This window comes from Rhinopithecus roxellana, chromosome 1, assembly GCF_007565055.1.
Source record: "Rhinopithecus roxellana isolate Shanxi Qingling chromosome 1, ASM756505v1, whole genome shotgun sequence".
Classification (NCBI taxonomy): domain Eukaryota; kingdom Metazoa; phylum Chordata; class Mammalia; order Primates; family Cercopithecidae; genus Rhinopithecus; species Rhinopithecus roxellana.
This window is the reverse complement of record NC_044549.1, coordinates 75,458,598-75,474,696: the sequence shown is the minus strand read 5'-3', so window position 1 is coordinate 75,474,696 and position 16,099 is coordinate 75,458,598. Positions and strand designations below refer to the sequence as shown.

Sequence of the window (16,099 nt, the reverse complement as noted above, 5' to 3'; positions counted from 1 at the left end):
ATTTCTAAACTTCTGTGAGCTTTATTTACATTCTAACAAACAAACTCAGCCCTGGGAAATGGCTGTTAAAATACTACAGCACTTATTTTTATGTAGCAAATCTTTCTGGCTATATCAGGAACAAGAGGAATCAGACCTTCACCTTGAAAGAGCGTCCAGCTGTTTTCATGGCAGGCTGGATGGGTCCACCAGCCCTGGAAGTCTACATGCCATTCCTACCCTTTCTGCCAGAGTTCTGTAGCTTCAAATAGAAAGGAAGACAGCTAAGGGTTTGTGCTGGGCCAATTTATGGTAATACTAAAGATAAGAACAGGAAATATTATCATGGGAGAAACTCACATTGGGTTTAAAGTTATACTGAGTTACGGAGAGCATTAAAGGGATCTGATTTACATTCCCTTTCTTCCCTTTAGGATCTAGTAGAGCAACCTGCCTTGATGTATAAACGATTAACTTTAGCCTGTGGCAGTCTAGGAGCCTCCTTACCTGGAAAGTGACCCTTTGGCTCTCTTAAGAATTGAATCAGGATAGCCCTGGCTTCCTGGAGTTCCTCCAAAGGGGACCACTGGGCACCCTTGGCACCAAGTCTTCAGGCAGCACTGGGGAGTGGAGGACTAAAGCCAGAAGCCAACATTGTGCAGCAGCTTCCTGCAACTGAAACTAAGGCCCTCGAGGAGCAGGATGGTGAAGGCTGCTGGTAAAGACAGCATCTGCTTCCCTTCCCAAATAACTGACTTCAGGGTTTCTTTTCCAGCCACCTCTCCAGTGGCTCTAGCTCATAAAACTCACTTATCCAAGGAAAGAACACTTCATAAACTCTCTCCCCAGGGTACTTACCCAGTAGAGCACATCTGTCCAGCCCTCCATGGTGATGCACTGAAACACAGTGAGCATAGCAAAGGCAAAGTTATCAAAGTTGGTGATGCCTCCGTTCGGGCCGACCCAGCCACTCCTACATTCCGTGCCATTGGCAGTACACTGGCGTCCATTCCCTGAGAACGCACATGGAGCTGGGTCCTCTTCAGCTACGATATCTGCAAACACAGCAAACAGGCTGCACCACTCAGGACAGAAACATCAGGAAATCCAAGCCAGGGAAGGTGAGCATCCTCGCCAGAGCCTGGGACACCCTACCGCCCCATCTGCGATGCCTCAGGATTCTGCTTGTCCTTCAACATTCCCTTCAGATGCTCCCTCCTTAGTGGAATCTGCCATTTCCTCTTGTCAGAATCCATGGCTCTTTTCCTCTGCACCTGTGCTTACAGCACCCTCCTTAGGCTTAGACAGCACAATGCCGTTGGTTTGCCTCATGTTTTTACTTTGGAGGTCTCTCATCTTGTTTGCCAGGACACATTACACAGGAAATCGGGGTGGAAAGGGAGACTGAATTCTCATCTATTCTGAACATAGCTCATACTGAGAACTGGCTCAGTAAATGTGCTGGTATATTGGGCATTTTTTTTCCTATTTTGTTTTAGATTTTCCCCAAACCATGAAAGTTGCTTTGGGGAAAACCAAAAATTTTTTTAATTAAGTTAGCTACAATTCCCATTACTCACCTGAGTCAGCAAAAAAACATGTTTTGTGCATTTTTCCAATAAAAAGTTCCAATCCTATAATAGCATAGATTATGATTACAAATAATACCAAAAGGGCTATGTGAAGGAGGGGAACCATGGCTTTTATAATGGAGTTCAGGACAACTTGTAAACCTAGGAAAGACAAAAAAAAAAAAAAAAAAAAAAATAAGTTTGTGAGCCAGGAAGGCACTCCAATGACTGATATATATAATTCCTACTCATGCCTCCTTTATTTAGAACACATAGTAATAAAATTCAAAGAGGTATTTCAAAGCTTTTCATTAATATTAAGCCTGGATATGAGATAGACTGAAAAGGAACCTTCAAGATCATCTAGTCCAATTCCCTCACTAGACAGAGGGAAAAACTGATGCCTAGGGAGGAGACTGCCCACTGTCGAAGTTCATCATTCATTTATGCATTTCTTCATTCATCTGACAAAATCTCTTAAACATCTAACATGTGGAAATCATAAGGTTTGGTGCTTTGGAGCAATATGAAGATGGTTTATGTAAAATTATATTCTAGGAGACACAGAATTACACACAAATAACTCTACCCTGGGGTAGCACACAGATGCTATATGAATATCCAACAGTTAAAATTAATAGGTGTTGGGAGCTGAAAAGGCCAAAGGGATTGTGACCAACTCAGCATTCCACTGGAGGCTGTATGATCAAACAGCAAACTGTTTATCATGAATGCCATCATGAATGCAGGATGTGGGCAAACTCACAACTGCACCTACGACCAGGTTTGCTGAGGGCAATCACTCCCTGGTGCTGTGCTCATTGAGGTTATCTACTGGGATATCTAGAGCCTATTGTTAGAAGAATGCAGTCTTGTAAGCCTGCTGTAAATCAAGCAGCTTACCGACAACCACTCCCCACTCTCCCTATCTCCTTTACCCAATAAAATGCAAAAGGCTCTAAAGCTCAGGGCTCTTGTTCACTAGAAGCAAGGAGCCCCGTGACCCTTTCTTCCAAATATATGCTTTTGTCTCTGTCTTTGTCTTTATTCCCACGTTCATCATCCTTTGTTCAGACCCCCAAGGTCCATGCAGGTAACAAATAGGGATGAACAAGGTGAAGAAAGGGCCCTGAGGCAGCTTCCCTGTGGGCACACCCCAAAGGCCAGGTAGGGTGGATTTCCAGAGGTGGGCATGGCAGACTGGCGACTTCAGGGAAGAACAGAGTACCAAAAGCACAGAGGAGAGTAAGTAGCACAGTGTGGGCTTGATTGGTGGTTATATAGTGGAAAAGAAAATCAGGAAAGAGAAGAAGATTGCAGCCAGGGTTGTGGGTTTTGAATCCGGATTATGGAGCCAGACTAGACCACTGGCAAAAGGCAGCTGCTTTAGAAAGACCAACAGGACAGCAGCAGGCCAGACACACAGAGAGGTAGTTCAAGAGTGCTGGAGTAGCGAGGGTGAAGATCAGGATGAGACCAGAACTCAGCAACTGAGTCAGAATGAGAGGAAGGTACCTATGGAGCACACCAGTTATTCGAGCCAGGGTCTTGAGGCAAAATCCCAGTGCCCCCAACAAAACTACGCATTTCAAAGGGAGATTCTCCACGAATGAGGGAGGTGGGAGGGGCAGGGGGAGGGTTGAGAGTGATTTGAGCCTTGTTAAGTTTGATGCTGGTATAACATTAAGGTAGACGTGTCCTGAAGCTGAAATGTGGTCTTGAGAGACAGGCACTTGAGAAATGATTTCTGGCCTTGTGAGGTGGCTCACGCCTGTAATCCCAGCAATTTGGGAGGCCGAGGTGGGTGGATCACTTGAGGTCAGGAGTTCGAGACAAGCCTGGCCAACATGATGAAACCCCATCTCTACCAAAAATACAAAAATTAGTTGGGTGTGGTGGTGTGCGCCTGTAATCCCAGCTACTCGGGAGGTTGAGGTCAGAGAATCGCTTGAACCTGGGAGGCGGAGGTTGCAACTCCAGTCTAGGGGACAGAGCAAGACTTCGTCTCCAAAAAAAAAAAAAAAAGAAAAAAAAGAAAAAAAAAAGGGAGAGAGAGAGAAAAAAAAATGATTATTTCCTACATTTAAAACTTTTGCTGCCATGGAGGTCTTAGCAAGGCAGGGTCTTGCTGAGTCTGAAATCCTCAGACTCAGAGACATTACTTTCAATGGCAAAAACCACAATTACTTTCACACCAACCTAATACAAGCTACCCATGGAGTTACACTCAGTGCCACAGTGTGGGTAAGGCTACCCACCAAGCGAGAGAAAAAGAGGTCATGAAAAGAAGGATGGGGGCAGCACTCAGGATTAGGATTGGGTCTGCAGGACCAAGAGAATGAGGGAGAATGGGCAGGAACCCAGAACCTGCCCTGGAGACGAGGCCTCCTGACCCTGCTCTGGTGTCCCCCATCTTCTCCATGGCCCCATGACCTCAGCACGACTGTGATGCTCACTCTTTTCCTTCTTACCTTCTCCTTCCCTGTCCTTCCCTGTTGTCTCTCTACCTTCAAACTTTCCCTCTTCTGCTATCACCTCACTTTCCCAATACATATTCAGGAAAGAAAGAATGCAAGAAGCTGAGATGCTTACATCAGAAACCAGAATACAGCAAGCAAAGAGAAGACTTAGCAATAATGACAAACCTTTACCGTGATAAGCAGCACAGGAGGAGGCAGAGGAGAGGATGGTGAGGGAAAAGCAGTAAGAGGATTTCAGACTCAGCACGACCCTGACTTGCTATGACATCTATTACAACTAAAACCGTGAGTGCTACACCTTTGGATATGTAAACGTCCACATGGTTTTTTCAAAATGATCAATTAGGATGATTTTCAATATTTTTTTCCTCCTACAAGGAACACATGGAAGGGAAAAGACAACACCCGTTCCAATCCCCATGGCCAGGTTTCTATTGTTGTTTTGGTTTTCTTGAGATACCAGTGGGCCATGCAAAATCAACCCCCAGCCGTTAGCTCTTCTAAATTCCATGGCAGTAAGCTTTGTGAACATTTTTTACATTTAGAGTAATTACTGTATTTCAGATTGGTCACATTTTAGGAGATGATAAAGTTGTATCCGACTGTGAACATGTATACTTTATTGCATTCAGCTCCTTTGTACATACTCAACATGTATGGTAGATCTCAGTGGATCTCAAGGGACTCTAGTCAAGGAGGCAGAAGTGGGAAGAACACCGGGTCAGGAATGTGGAGATCGTGAGTCTGGTTCTGTCTGGCTACTCACTAGCTGTGAGAACTTACACAAGTCACTACCTCCAACAGACCTCAGTTTCCTTGTCTAAAAGATGCAGGTAGACGAGATGATCTTTAGGATTCTTTTCCACTTTGATAGTCTTGAACTTTGATAAATGTTTCCCTGTCCAACACAGAAGGACAGAGAAAGAGAAGGGAAGAAGTTAAACAGTGAGCACCACAGTAGTGCTGAGGTTGCTGGGCCGTGGAGAGAATGGGGGACGTCAACACAGGGGTCAGGAGGCCTGGTCTCCAGGGCAGGTTCTGGGTTCCCGCCCATTCTCCCTCAGTCTCTTAATGTGGGTGGTTAAGAACTCCACAAATGCCTGATTCACCACCTTGTGAAATAAATTTATGTTTCACTGAATGAATACATATTTCCATACACACATGCACACAAAATTATGTCTTACAGAACAGTCTGGATTCTCTTTAGCAGGGACTAAACAATTCCAAGATAAGTGTAAACAGTCAGACATTCCTGGACATTTTTAACAACTTCGGGTACTAGAGAAGTAATCAGCAGGCCACGGCTGCCAACCAGCAGCATTAGAAACAGCACATCCAACAACCTCTGATCCCTTCTTTCAAACGCCTGTTTAAGTTTGATGAGAGACTGGGATGTTCCCTACCCAGATGGTTAAAAATGTAAGCTCAAAAGTCCTCATACAAGACTCAGACTCACATTTTTCCCCGCTGACCTGTGGGAGAGTTAAATGCAAATCTCCCTATCAAATTTCAAACAGTGATGTCTGTTGGGGAAAGGAAAAAATACAGTTTAAAACGAATTCTCAAGAATATCTAGGAGCACTGCACTAGTTGATTAGTAAAAATCTCATTAGCCAAGGAAGCAAACACAACGCTATGTGAGTTCTTGGATTCTTCACTGGCTAGAGGCTCGCACGCACACACGCGCACAGCCGCCGCCCGCAAAGTCTGCATGCAACACATACCACAGACAGGCTGTCCTGTTATTTGCTCTTTGGGGGAAAAAGCTGTCGTGGTTACTTTGAAATTAGATTAAGCTATAACAACTAAATCTGGAAGAACATGTTTGCTCACTGAACTTCTCATTTAATCGTGTTACACTTAACAGAGCCAGTCATTTCCAAGGTATTTCTGTTTTTCCCAATTGATTCCACACAGTTCTGTGGTTTTGACTTGTGCTGATCTTTTTCAATGAAAATAAATGAACCATCTGGAAAAACAAGTACACATAAAACACTACTTCCTACATTTTAAAATGTTAAATTTGGAAATTTTTTTTTCCAGAGGATTTTTGGTGCATTCTAAGTGCCAACAAATTTAATAAAAATTTCATGAAGAACTTCTGGAGAGGCAAAAAATGTGATCTGTGTTCTTCTGATGGCTTTATGAGTTGTGAAAAACAGGCGCACCCTGCAATCCCGTATTCCTGCTCAGAGGCACCAGCCCTCAGAAAGGTGTTAGGACTTCTACCCATGGAAGTGCCCAACACAGGAGTCCTGTCAGAGGCAGAGCCCAGTGAGGCAACCCCAAACGCCGTATGGAAGGATAAGAGGCTGCAGCTGTTGGCCAGGGCACAGACAGGGCATCTGTTCCAACTCAGGTATGATTTAACCTGGCTTGCAGGCCTGGAGCCAGAAGCACACTGGGGCCTGGCACCGAGTGGTATGGTAGGGCCTAGTGGCTAAAACTCTCTCTCTCACTCACTGAGAGCCTCTGTGCTCCAGACATCCATTAGGGGCTCTCCCTCCATTACCTCATTCTGTTCTCACAACAGCCTTCAAGGCACGTGCTCCTGTGCCCTGTATCCAGGTGAGACAGCTGAAGCGTTCATCCCTTCCCCCAGAGCTGGGTAGCACAGTTCCTGATAGTAGAGGAGCTAATCAGAGTTTCCAGGAGTCCATCCCTCTGGTGCTCCCCACTTGGGGAAAAAAAAAAAAAAAAAGGCAGGCAGCCGAGTCCTCCAACACCCTCATCCACAAACACACTACTTTCAGAGGGGCAAGCCTGGGAGTGGAGGAGTGGACAGCAGCATGTTGCCAGAGAGGAAAAATAGACCGGAATTAAAGGCCTGAACCCAAGGTCTCACCCCAATGCCTTGTCTTTCTGCAAGAGAAGATTCTCTCGTCCACAAAATCAGAATGACAATAACTGCCACCTGTCCCCCTCTCGGGGCTGTCAGAGGGATCCAACGTGACAGTGCAAGCCAGAGTGTCCTGTCAACTGTGAAGGAGGCCACAGTCGTCCGCTGACCCCTGGCTGGCACAGAGCAACTCACCTCGAAGCACCAGTCAATGATTCTGAGACCCACCTGGAAGGAAAAACCAGCACACTCCTGACTCTAGGAAACAATAAGTGCTTACTGGGCACTCCTGACACTAGTCGAAGTGGTCGCAACACTCGAAAGGCACGGAGGGCTTTGACATCAAAGCCTCCAGATTTGCCGCTAGAGTGGTTCCCGCCTTCTGTTTCTTTGGTTAATTGTTCCAAAATTACACTAAACAATCTGAAAGAAGAGAAAGAGAAAGAAATGTTAGAGTCTGTCACCCCAGGGAAGCGAAACAGGATGATAATCAGTAGTTATTTCTGAACAAGGGCTAATTCTGTACGGCTGCCACTTAAATCAAAGGAAGACAAAGACGAGAACTGGGCTGTGGAATTGGAATACAGATGACTCCAACTCCAGAATGACTGGGACAGGGATTAACCTCATCTGTTTTTATCGCAATGGAGCAGCAGAGAGCAAGTCTGTTCCCAAAGAAGAGGGGACTCCCTGGGAACACAATGATGACAAGTGGAACTGCTGCAAACTGAAATGACCACAGTCATATTGGTGGCTACCATTCATGAGCACACGCTATGTGCTGAGCACTGCACATACATTGTCGCATTAATTCTCACAAAATGTTACGCAGTAGGAATTATGAACACCATGTTACACATGAGAAAAACTCGATAGGAATAAGTAGCTTGTCCAAGATCACACAACCAGCAGCAACACATGTAAAGGTAGGCCTGTGGACCCCACTAGAACGAAGGTTCTGTAACAGCAAGGAGTTTTAGTCTGCTCTGCTCATTTGTGCATGTGGTCTATTCTAGTCTAGTGCCTATTACAGTATCTGACACATAGGAAGTACTCCAAAAATATCTGATGAATCAATCAATGCATGACTTCAAAGTCTCACATCTTAATACGTCATACGTAGTCAATGTAGTCACTAACACACACACCCCAACCTTCACCTTCATAGGGATATTTGGAGGATGTAAATCACAGATACTAAGGAGCTGTGCAAAGGCTAAAGGCAGTTATCTAAGGTAAGGTATTAATATCATCATTCTCTCTTTTGAAATGTGAATAATATTGTACCTGGCAGCCACAATAAATTTTGTCCTAGTCTTAAAAGGTTCGGATAAAGCTATTTTCAGGCAATCTGCTCATTTAACAGTTACTTTTCCTCTTTTAAATAAATATTCTTTGGAATTATTGCTCGTTTTTCAGAGTAAGTATAAAATTTGCCCATTTCAAACAGCATCAACTCTGGCCAATCAGATTGTGGGAATGACTGACCCAGCAACAAAGAAAAGGTCTCCAGAGTTTAATGAGCAGACAAAGCAGAAACTGCCCCCACTGGCATGCCTCTGGACTGCCAAGACACTAAGTCCATAAAACATAGGGTGGTCTGATTGCAGCCCTGACTGGGTATAGTTGTGTAGTTCTGAGGCATTTATAGATCAATCCTTTGTTTTAGTAACAGTATAGCAATTAGCAACAAACCCAGCCAGGAGGGAAAACAAGCCTGGTCTCCACCTCTACAAAGCTTCAGATAGTGAGCTCTCCCTAGTTATGACTGAGGAAACAGATCAGATTTATGACAGGCTTCTCTCTCTTCAGCATAGTTTTTAAAAAATTACTGTAAATCCCTGCAGCAAGGCTAAAGTGAAAAGTCTCTCCTCCAAAACAAATTCATAGCTTCAGAAAAACAAAGAAAAAGAAAGAAAGAAAACCTCAAACTCTTCTGAAAAGTGCAAGCCACAGGAATTTTCATCCCAAAGGGTTAGCAAAGTAATTTATGCAGTTAGTGACTGAAGACTGCTTTCAAGTATCCGTGTTTTGCAACGTATACTTCACGGTCCCTTTATTCCTTGTTCTTCAGCAATGTCCTTGAAAACACATGAAAAATTTCTCTCTCTTATTACCAAAGAGCCCAAGTCAGAGAGAGAAGCAGGCTGTGTTCCCAGGCAGTGCAGGGCTGCAAGGGGCCAGGGCTGGTTTCCATTCCTAAGAGTTATGAGATATTAGGGAAGTCCCTCTCCTTCTCTGGGCCTCAGTTCTCCTCTCTGTAAAATGACAAAACTGGATTTAACGACTCAGAGAATGACGTTTCCACTCTACTATTCCGTGATTCTGTTCCTCACTATCACGCCTCTCAAAAAATAGTACCATGGGCCTGAAGAGATAAGGACAGGATGAGAAAGGAGTAACTGACTCTAGATTGTTACTAAAAGTTTACCCCAGGGTGGGAGAAAAAAGACAAGAAGCTGTCTGAACTGACTAAAGTCAGAAGCACCAGAATGAGGAGTCACGTTCTTAAAAAAGCTTCAGCGACAGAGCCTGAATGCTTGAAATATATCTTTATTGAAAATTTAGAGGCATGGGACAAAAGCTGGCTTAGATCAAACTTTTCTCTAAAGGAATAACTTCAGCTCTGGCAGACACACTGAGTCCTCCTGTGCTCACATTAACAGTTAACATTTTAGAAATATCAATTACTTTCTTAACGTCTTGGTTATTGGGAATCTTGACAAAAGCAATAGGTCACTGCTGACTTGGAATGGAAAATCCATTGGATTGAGATACAGACTGCAGTTGGAAACTTTAGTGAGTAGGAATTTGATTCAAATGAAGACATCATAATTCTTCTTTTTCTTTTTTAAAACTTTTGTTCCGCTCTTTGACTCCAATTTCGTGCATATTTTAGATAAAAAATAATCTGATGTTCTGAAGTTTTTCTAAGAGTCCAGTTCTGCTTCAGTTTCCTAGATTTTTTTTTTTTTTGCTTTTTAAATCACTTTATATTGCAGTTTAATTTATCTATAATAAAACACAGTCATTTAAAGTCTATGATGAGTTTTGAAAAATGCATAAGCCTAAGTAACAAACACCATGATCAAGATAGAGAAGATTTCAACATTTCAAATGATTCACTTGTGCCCCCTGCACAGCCTCATGCAGAGCTTCCCTCGAAGCTCAGCCTTGAGTATCCAGTGATTGGCTGTTTATTGCTAGAGTTTTGTTTTGTTTTTTTTTCTAGAACCCATATAAATGGAATCACATAGTATGTTCTCCTGGCTCATCTTCTTTTGCTCAGCATAATGTTTTTGACATTCATCTGCGTTGTTTTATCAGCAGTTCATTTCTTTTCGTTGTTCTGTAATATCCCATTATATGAATACACCACAATGAGTTTATCCATTCACCCGTTGAGGGATATATGGGTTGTTTCCAGTTTTTCTCTATTATGAATAAAGTTTTTTTGTGGACATGTGTTTTCATTTTTCTTGGATAAATACCTAAGAGTAGAACTGGTAATATGGTCATATGGTAAGTCTATGTTTAACACTGTAAGAAATGGGCACATTTTTTCCAAAGTAATTATACCATTTTCCATTTCTACAAGTGGTGTATGAGAGTTCCAGTTGTTCCATATTTTGGTTAAGACTTGGTATTTTCAGTCTTTTTACATTTAGTAATACTAGTGGGTATGCAGTACTGTTACTGTAGTTTTAATTTGCATTTCTCTAATTACTAACAATGTTGAGCATCTTTTCAGATGTTTGTTGACGATCCATGTACCTTCTTTTGTGAAGATCTGTTCAAATCTTTTACCTACTTGCTTATTGGGTTGTCTTCTTACTATCGGGTTGTAAGAGTTCTTTATATATTCTGAATACAAGTGTTCTGTCAGATGTATGTATTGTGAATATTTTCCCAATCTGCACCTTGCTTTTTCATTGTCTTCACACTGTCTTTTGAAGAAAAGTTTTAAATTTTGATAAAGTCAACATTTTCAATTACTCTTTCATGACTGGAGCTTTTTGTATCCTGAGAAATCTCTGCCTACACTGAGGTCATAAAGATTTTATCCAATATTTTCTACTAGAAATGTCATGGTTTTACACTGCTCAAAGAAATCAGAGATGACACAAACAAATGGAAAAACATACCATGTTCACAAATAGGAAGACTCAGTATCAGTTAGTCATACTGCCCAAAACAACTTACAGATTCAATGCTACTCCTATCAAACTACCAATTGACATTATTCACATAACTAGAAAAAAACGATTTTAAAATTCATATGGAACAAAAAAGGAGCCTGGTTGGCCAAGGCAATCCTAAACAAAACAACAAAGTTAGAAGGGTCACATTACCCAACTTCAAATTATACTACAGGGCTACAGTAACCAGAACAACATAGTGCTCATACGAAAACAGACACATAGCCCAACAGAACATAGTAGAGAGCCCAGAAATAAGGTCACACACCTACAACCATCTGATCTTCGACAAAGGTGACAAAAAAAAAAGCAATGGGGAAAGGACTCCCCATTCAATAAACCATGCTGGGATAACTGCCAAGCCATATGCACAAGATTGAAACTGGACCTCTTTCTTATATATACAAAAATCAGCTCAGATGGATTAAAGACTTAAATGTAAGACCCAAAACCATAAAAAACCCTGGAAGACAACCTAGGCAATACCATTCCGGACATAGGAATGGGCAAGGACTTCATGATGAAGATGCCAAAAGCGATCACAACAAAAGCAAAACCTGACATATGGGGCCTAATTAAACTTAAGAGCTTCTGCACAACAAAAGAAACAGGGTAAAGAGACAACCTACAGAATAAGAAAAAAAAATTGGCAAATTATGCATCTGACAAAGGTCTAATATCCCAACATCTATAAGGAACTCAAACAACTTCACAAGAAAAAAGAAAACTCCCATTAAAAAGCAAAGGACACAAAGAGATACTATTCCAAAGACATACATGTGGTCAAGAAGTATATGAAAAAAAGTTCCGTATTACTGATCGCCAGATAAGTGCAAATCAAAACCACAATGAGATACCATTTCATACCAGTTAAAATGGCTACTCTTAAAAAGTCAGAAAATAACAGATGCTGGCGAGGTTGCAGAGGAAAAGGAATGCTTATACACTGTTGGTGGGAGTGTAAATTAGTTCAATCATTGTGGAAAGCAGTGTGGCAATTCCTCAAAGAGCTAACAACAGAACTACCATTTGACCCAGAAATCCCATTACTTGGTATACACCCAGAGAAAAATAAACCATTCTACCATAAAGATACATGCATGTGAATGTTCATTGTGGCACTATTCACAATAGCAAAGGCATGGAATCAACCTACATGCCCATCAATACAGACTGGATAAGGAAAATGTGAACAACTACACCAAGGAACACTATGCAGTCATAAAAAAGAACAAGATCACTTCTTTTGTGGGCACATGGATGGAGCTGGAAGCCATTATCCTTAGCAAACTACTGCTGGAACAAAAAAACAAATACCACATGTTCTCACTTACAAGTGGGAGCTAAATGATGAGAGCACATGGACACAAAGGCCGTTATCCTTTCTTTGTGATAATGATTTTAATAAGGATTTGCCTAGGTTTAAATCTAGCTACTTGCCATTTGTTTTCTATTTGTCCTGTCCTTTGTTCCTTTTCTCTTCTTCCCTGCCTGTTTTGGATTGAGGGTTTTTAAAAATTCCATTTAATCTCTACTATAGGCTTATTAGATATACCTGGGATTTTTTTATTTTTTATTTTTTTTAGTGGCTTCTCTAAGGCAAGTGTCAATAAATATTTTCTATAAAGTGCCAAATAGTAAATATTTTAGAATCTGCAGGCCATAGGGTTTGTCACAACTACCCAACTTTGCCATTATAACACCAAATAGCCATAGACATGACTGAATGTGGCTGAATTACAATGAAACTTTTTTGCCAGAGCAGGCAGTCAATAAAATACTTTGTCAATGGTGGGGGGATAAAAGGCTCAAACTAGATTTGGTCTACAGGTTGTAGTTCGCCAATCCATATTCTAGGGTTTACAATATACATCTTGAAGGTATTACAGTCTATCTTCAGATAACATTTAATCATTCCAACTACTGTATAAGTATATGACAAGCCCATATGGCTATTTCCCTGTTCCTGTCCTTCATGCTACCATTGTCATGTACTTTATTTCTATAGAAGATATAGGCACAACAATACATTGTTATTATTTTTGCTTTAAATAATTACCTTTAAAGAAATTTTTAAATGAGGGGGAAAATGTCTGTATATGTACCCACATATTTACCCTTTCTGGCACTCTTCATTCTTTCTGTGTAGATCCACTTTTCTACCTCGTGTCATTTTCCTTCAGCCCTGAGGAATTGTCTTTAACATTGACTGAGGTACAGGTCTATTAGTCATTAATTCTGAAACTCTGGAATGTCTGAAAAAGTTTTTATTTTGACTCCAACTCTGAAAGACATTTTACTGAGTGAGAATCCTAGGTTGACATTTTCCCCCAGTACTTTAAAGATGTCTCTCTATTGTCTTGGCTTGCATAGCTGTTGACAAACAGTCTGAGATTTTTTTCTCTGTTTTAAGGTTTTCTCCTTATCTTTGGTTTTTAACAATTTGATTACAATTTTGATGTGCCTTGATGTGGCTTTCTTCATGTTTATTTTGCTCAGGGTTTGCTGAGCTTCTTGTGAGTTTAGTTTTTCATCACATTTGGAAAATCTGGAGCCGTTTCTTCAAATATTTTTTTCTGTCTCTTCTTTCTCTCCTCTCCTTCTGAGACCCGAAATATACACGTTAGACCACTTGATATTCCCCCACAGGTCACAGAGGTGGTATTCATTTTCTTCTCAATCATTATTCTTCATGTTATTGCTATATGTTCATATTCCCTGAAATTTTTTCCTTTTACAGTGTCTAAGCTGAGGTTAAGCTAATCCAGAGAATTTTTCGTTTTGGATATATTTTTCATCTCTTAAAGTTCCATTTTTTTAATACTGTCCCATCTTTCCTTACTATAATCATGTATCCCTTTAAGTCCATAAATACATGTATAATAGTAGTTTTTACAGTTTTGTGAAGTCCTTCTCTCATTCCACCACCTCTGTTATTTCAGGATCTGTTTCTACTGATGGAGTTTCCTCCTGGTTATGGGTTACATTCCTTCATATGTTCCGTGTCTGGATTTTGTTGTCTTCCTTTAAACAATGTTGACTTGTCTTCTGGCAGGCAGTTCAGTTAGCATATCAGTTTGCTTTTCTTTTTTTCTGAAACAGAGTCTCACCCTGTCACCCAGGTTGGAGTGCAGTGGCACAATTTTGGCTCACTGCAACCTCTGCCTCCCAGGTTTAAGCAATTCTCCTTCCTCAGCCTCCCATGTAGCTGGGATTACAGGCACACACCACCACACCCAGATAATTTTTGTATTTTTAGTAGAGATGTGGTTTCACCATGCTGGTCACGGCTGGTCTTGAACTCTCGACCTCAGGTGATCCACCCACCTCGGCCTCCCAAGGTGTTGGGATTACAGGCATGAGCCACCATGCCCAACCTAGTTTGCTTCTTTTTAGACTTCTTTTCAAACATTGTAAACAAGGGTTTCAGGTAGTCTCTGTACTCTAGAGCAGCGATTGGCAAACTTTTTCTGTAAAGGGCCAGATAGTAAATATTTAAATATCTTAGGTTTTGTGGACCTAAACTACTCAAACTGAACTATGTAAACAAATGAGCGTGGCCACGTTACAATAAAACTTTATTTATAAAAATAGGTGGCAGGCTAGATGGGCTAGGAGTTGGCCCATTGGCCACAGTTTGCCAGCCCCTGCTCTAGAACCAGTTTAGCACTACTACTAATGGCCCTGTGGGGTCTCTACCGACAGTCCAGGGTGTTCAATGAGGTCTTTCCACCCTAATTAGTCAGAATTTGAACGCCTTCCAGTCCTTTGTGAGCCCTGGTTATTATTCATTTTACAGCTCCCTGATCTTTCTCTTTTCCCTAGTAGTGGTCTTTCCTGGCCTCATGGACTCACAACTCCGTGTAGGTGTAGCTTAGCCCTCAGCCAAAACTAAAGAGGACTCTAAGGAATATTTATGAAGCTCTTTCTCTAAATAGCTCCCTCCCTTCCCATATTCTGCCTCCCCAAACTCTCCTCTCTGTCTCCTTAACTCAATAAGACCACCATGCTCCACTTGGTTCCCTGTCCTTGTGCTGTGCTGTAGTGTGAAAAATGTCTCCAGGCAGAAATCTGAGGTGATTATAGCATGGTCATGAAAGAAATGGGGCTAAGCATCTCCATTCCCAGCTGAACAAAAAGTCCAGTGGCAGAAGAGGCACAGCCAGATTATCCCAGAACCAACATACCTGCAAGGCTCCTACCTGCCATTCCTTGACAGAGTCCACCAAATACAGGAAAGTATGGCACATATCTACCACCTGTTCATTTTGGTGCACTTCTTTTGCAATGATGCCTTAAATGCCAATGTGCTGTGGGGGGTTTTGCAAAAGCTAACTTGTTTCCCACAAGTCTAACTGTCCCACCGGGCAATCAGGATCTCATATTAACTTCCTAGGTTGAAAGGACCTAGGAAGGCCCACAACCAATTCCACTCTCCCAATACCCAGCAGAATTCGTCTCCAATGAAAAGACAGAAGATTCATGATAAAAGGATAATCCACAAGAAAAATCACCTTGCTCAACCGCAAAAGGCAGTTCACTGAAGTCATGAAGATGAAAACAGAGAGGCTATTTAAAAACTTCTCTTTACAGAAACATAATTTTAGGAGCAACTCACTTTACAGCTAGCATAACTAAGACTGGGAAAAAGGATATATCTTATCTTCCTACATGGGTATTTTGGTCCAAAGACCCAGCATTCCTGTAACGTGGATTAATTTTTCTCTTCCTGGCAGCATTTCCAGGTGTGGAAGGACTAAAATAACCCAGGCCACTATTTTTTATTTTAACATTCTCCTTTAACTAAAACTACTGATGTCTTCTTCCTGCAACAGGATTTTGATGGAACACCTGCTTCTCTGCATTTTCTAGCTCATTTCATTTTATGCCAGATACATGACATTATCCAGACACTTGTTTCGTTATTTAAAATGGAATTGTAGTATGCCAGAGTTTCTCCCACAAGTCAGCAAAAAAAAAAAAAAAAAAAGAAGAAGAAAGAAAATTAATAGCTTTGCTCAAGGGATG

At 41.5% G+C, this 16,099-nt stretch overlaps 1 protein-coding gene across 2 annotated transcripts in view; it reads right to left on the bottom strand.

The window, feature by feature from the left end:
* The window catches only part of CACNA1D (calcium voltage-gated channel subunit alpha1 D), a 330,433-nt gene that overhangs the window by 151,276 nt on the left and 163,058 nt on the right, over positions 1-16,099 (bottom strand). For both annotated transcript variants that reach the window (XM_010376188.2, XM_010376189.2), the window contains exons 5-7: positions 7,153-7,295; positions 1,560-1,712; positions 838-1,034 (exon numbers count right to left, since the gene is read on the bottom strand). In XM_010376188.2, the coding sequence (XP_010374490.1) occupies positions 838-1,034; positions 1,560-1,712; positions 7,153-7,295 (493 nt within the window). The remainder of the gene's footprint in view (positions 1-837; positions 1,035-1,559; positions 1,713-7,152; positions 7,296-16,099) is intronic.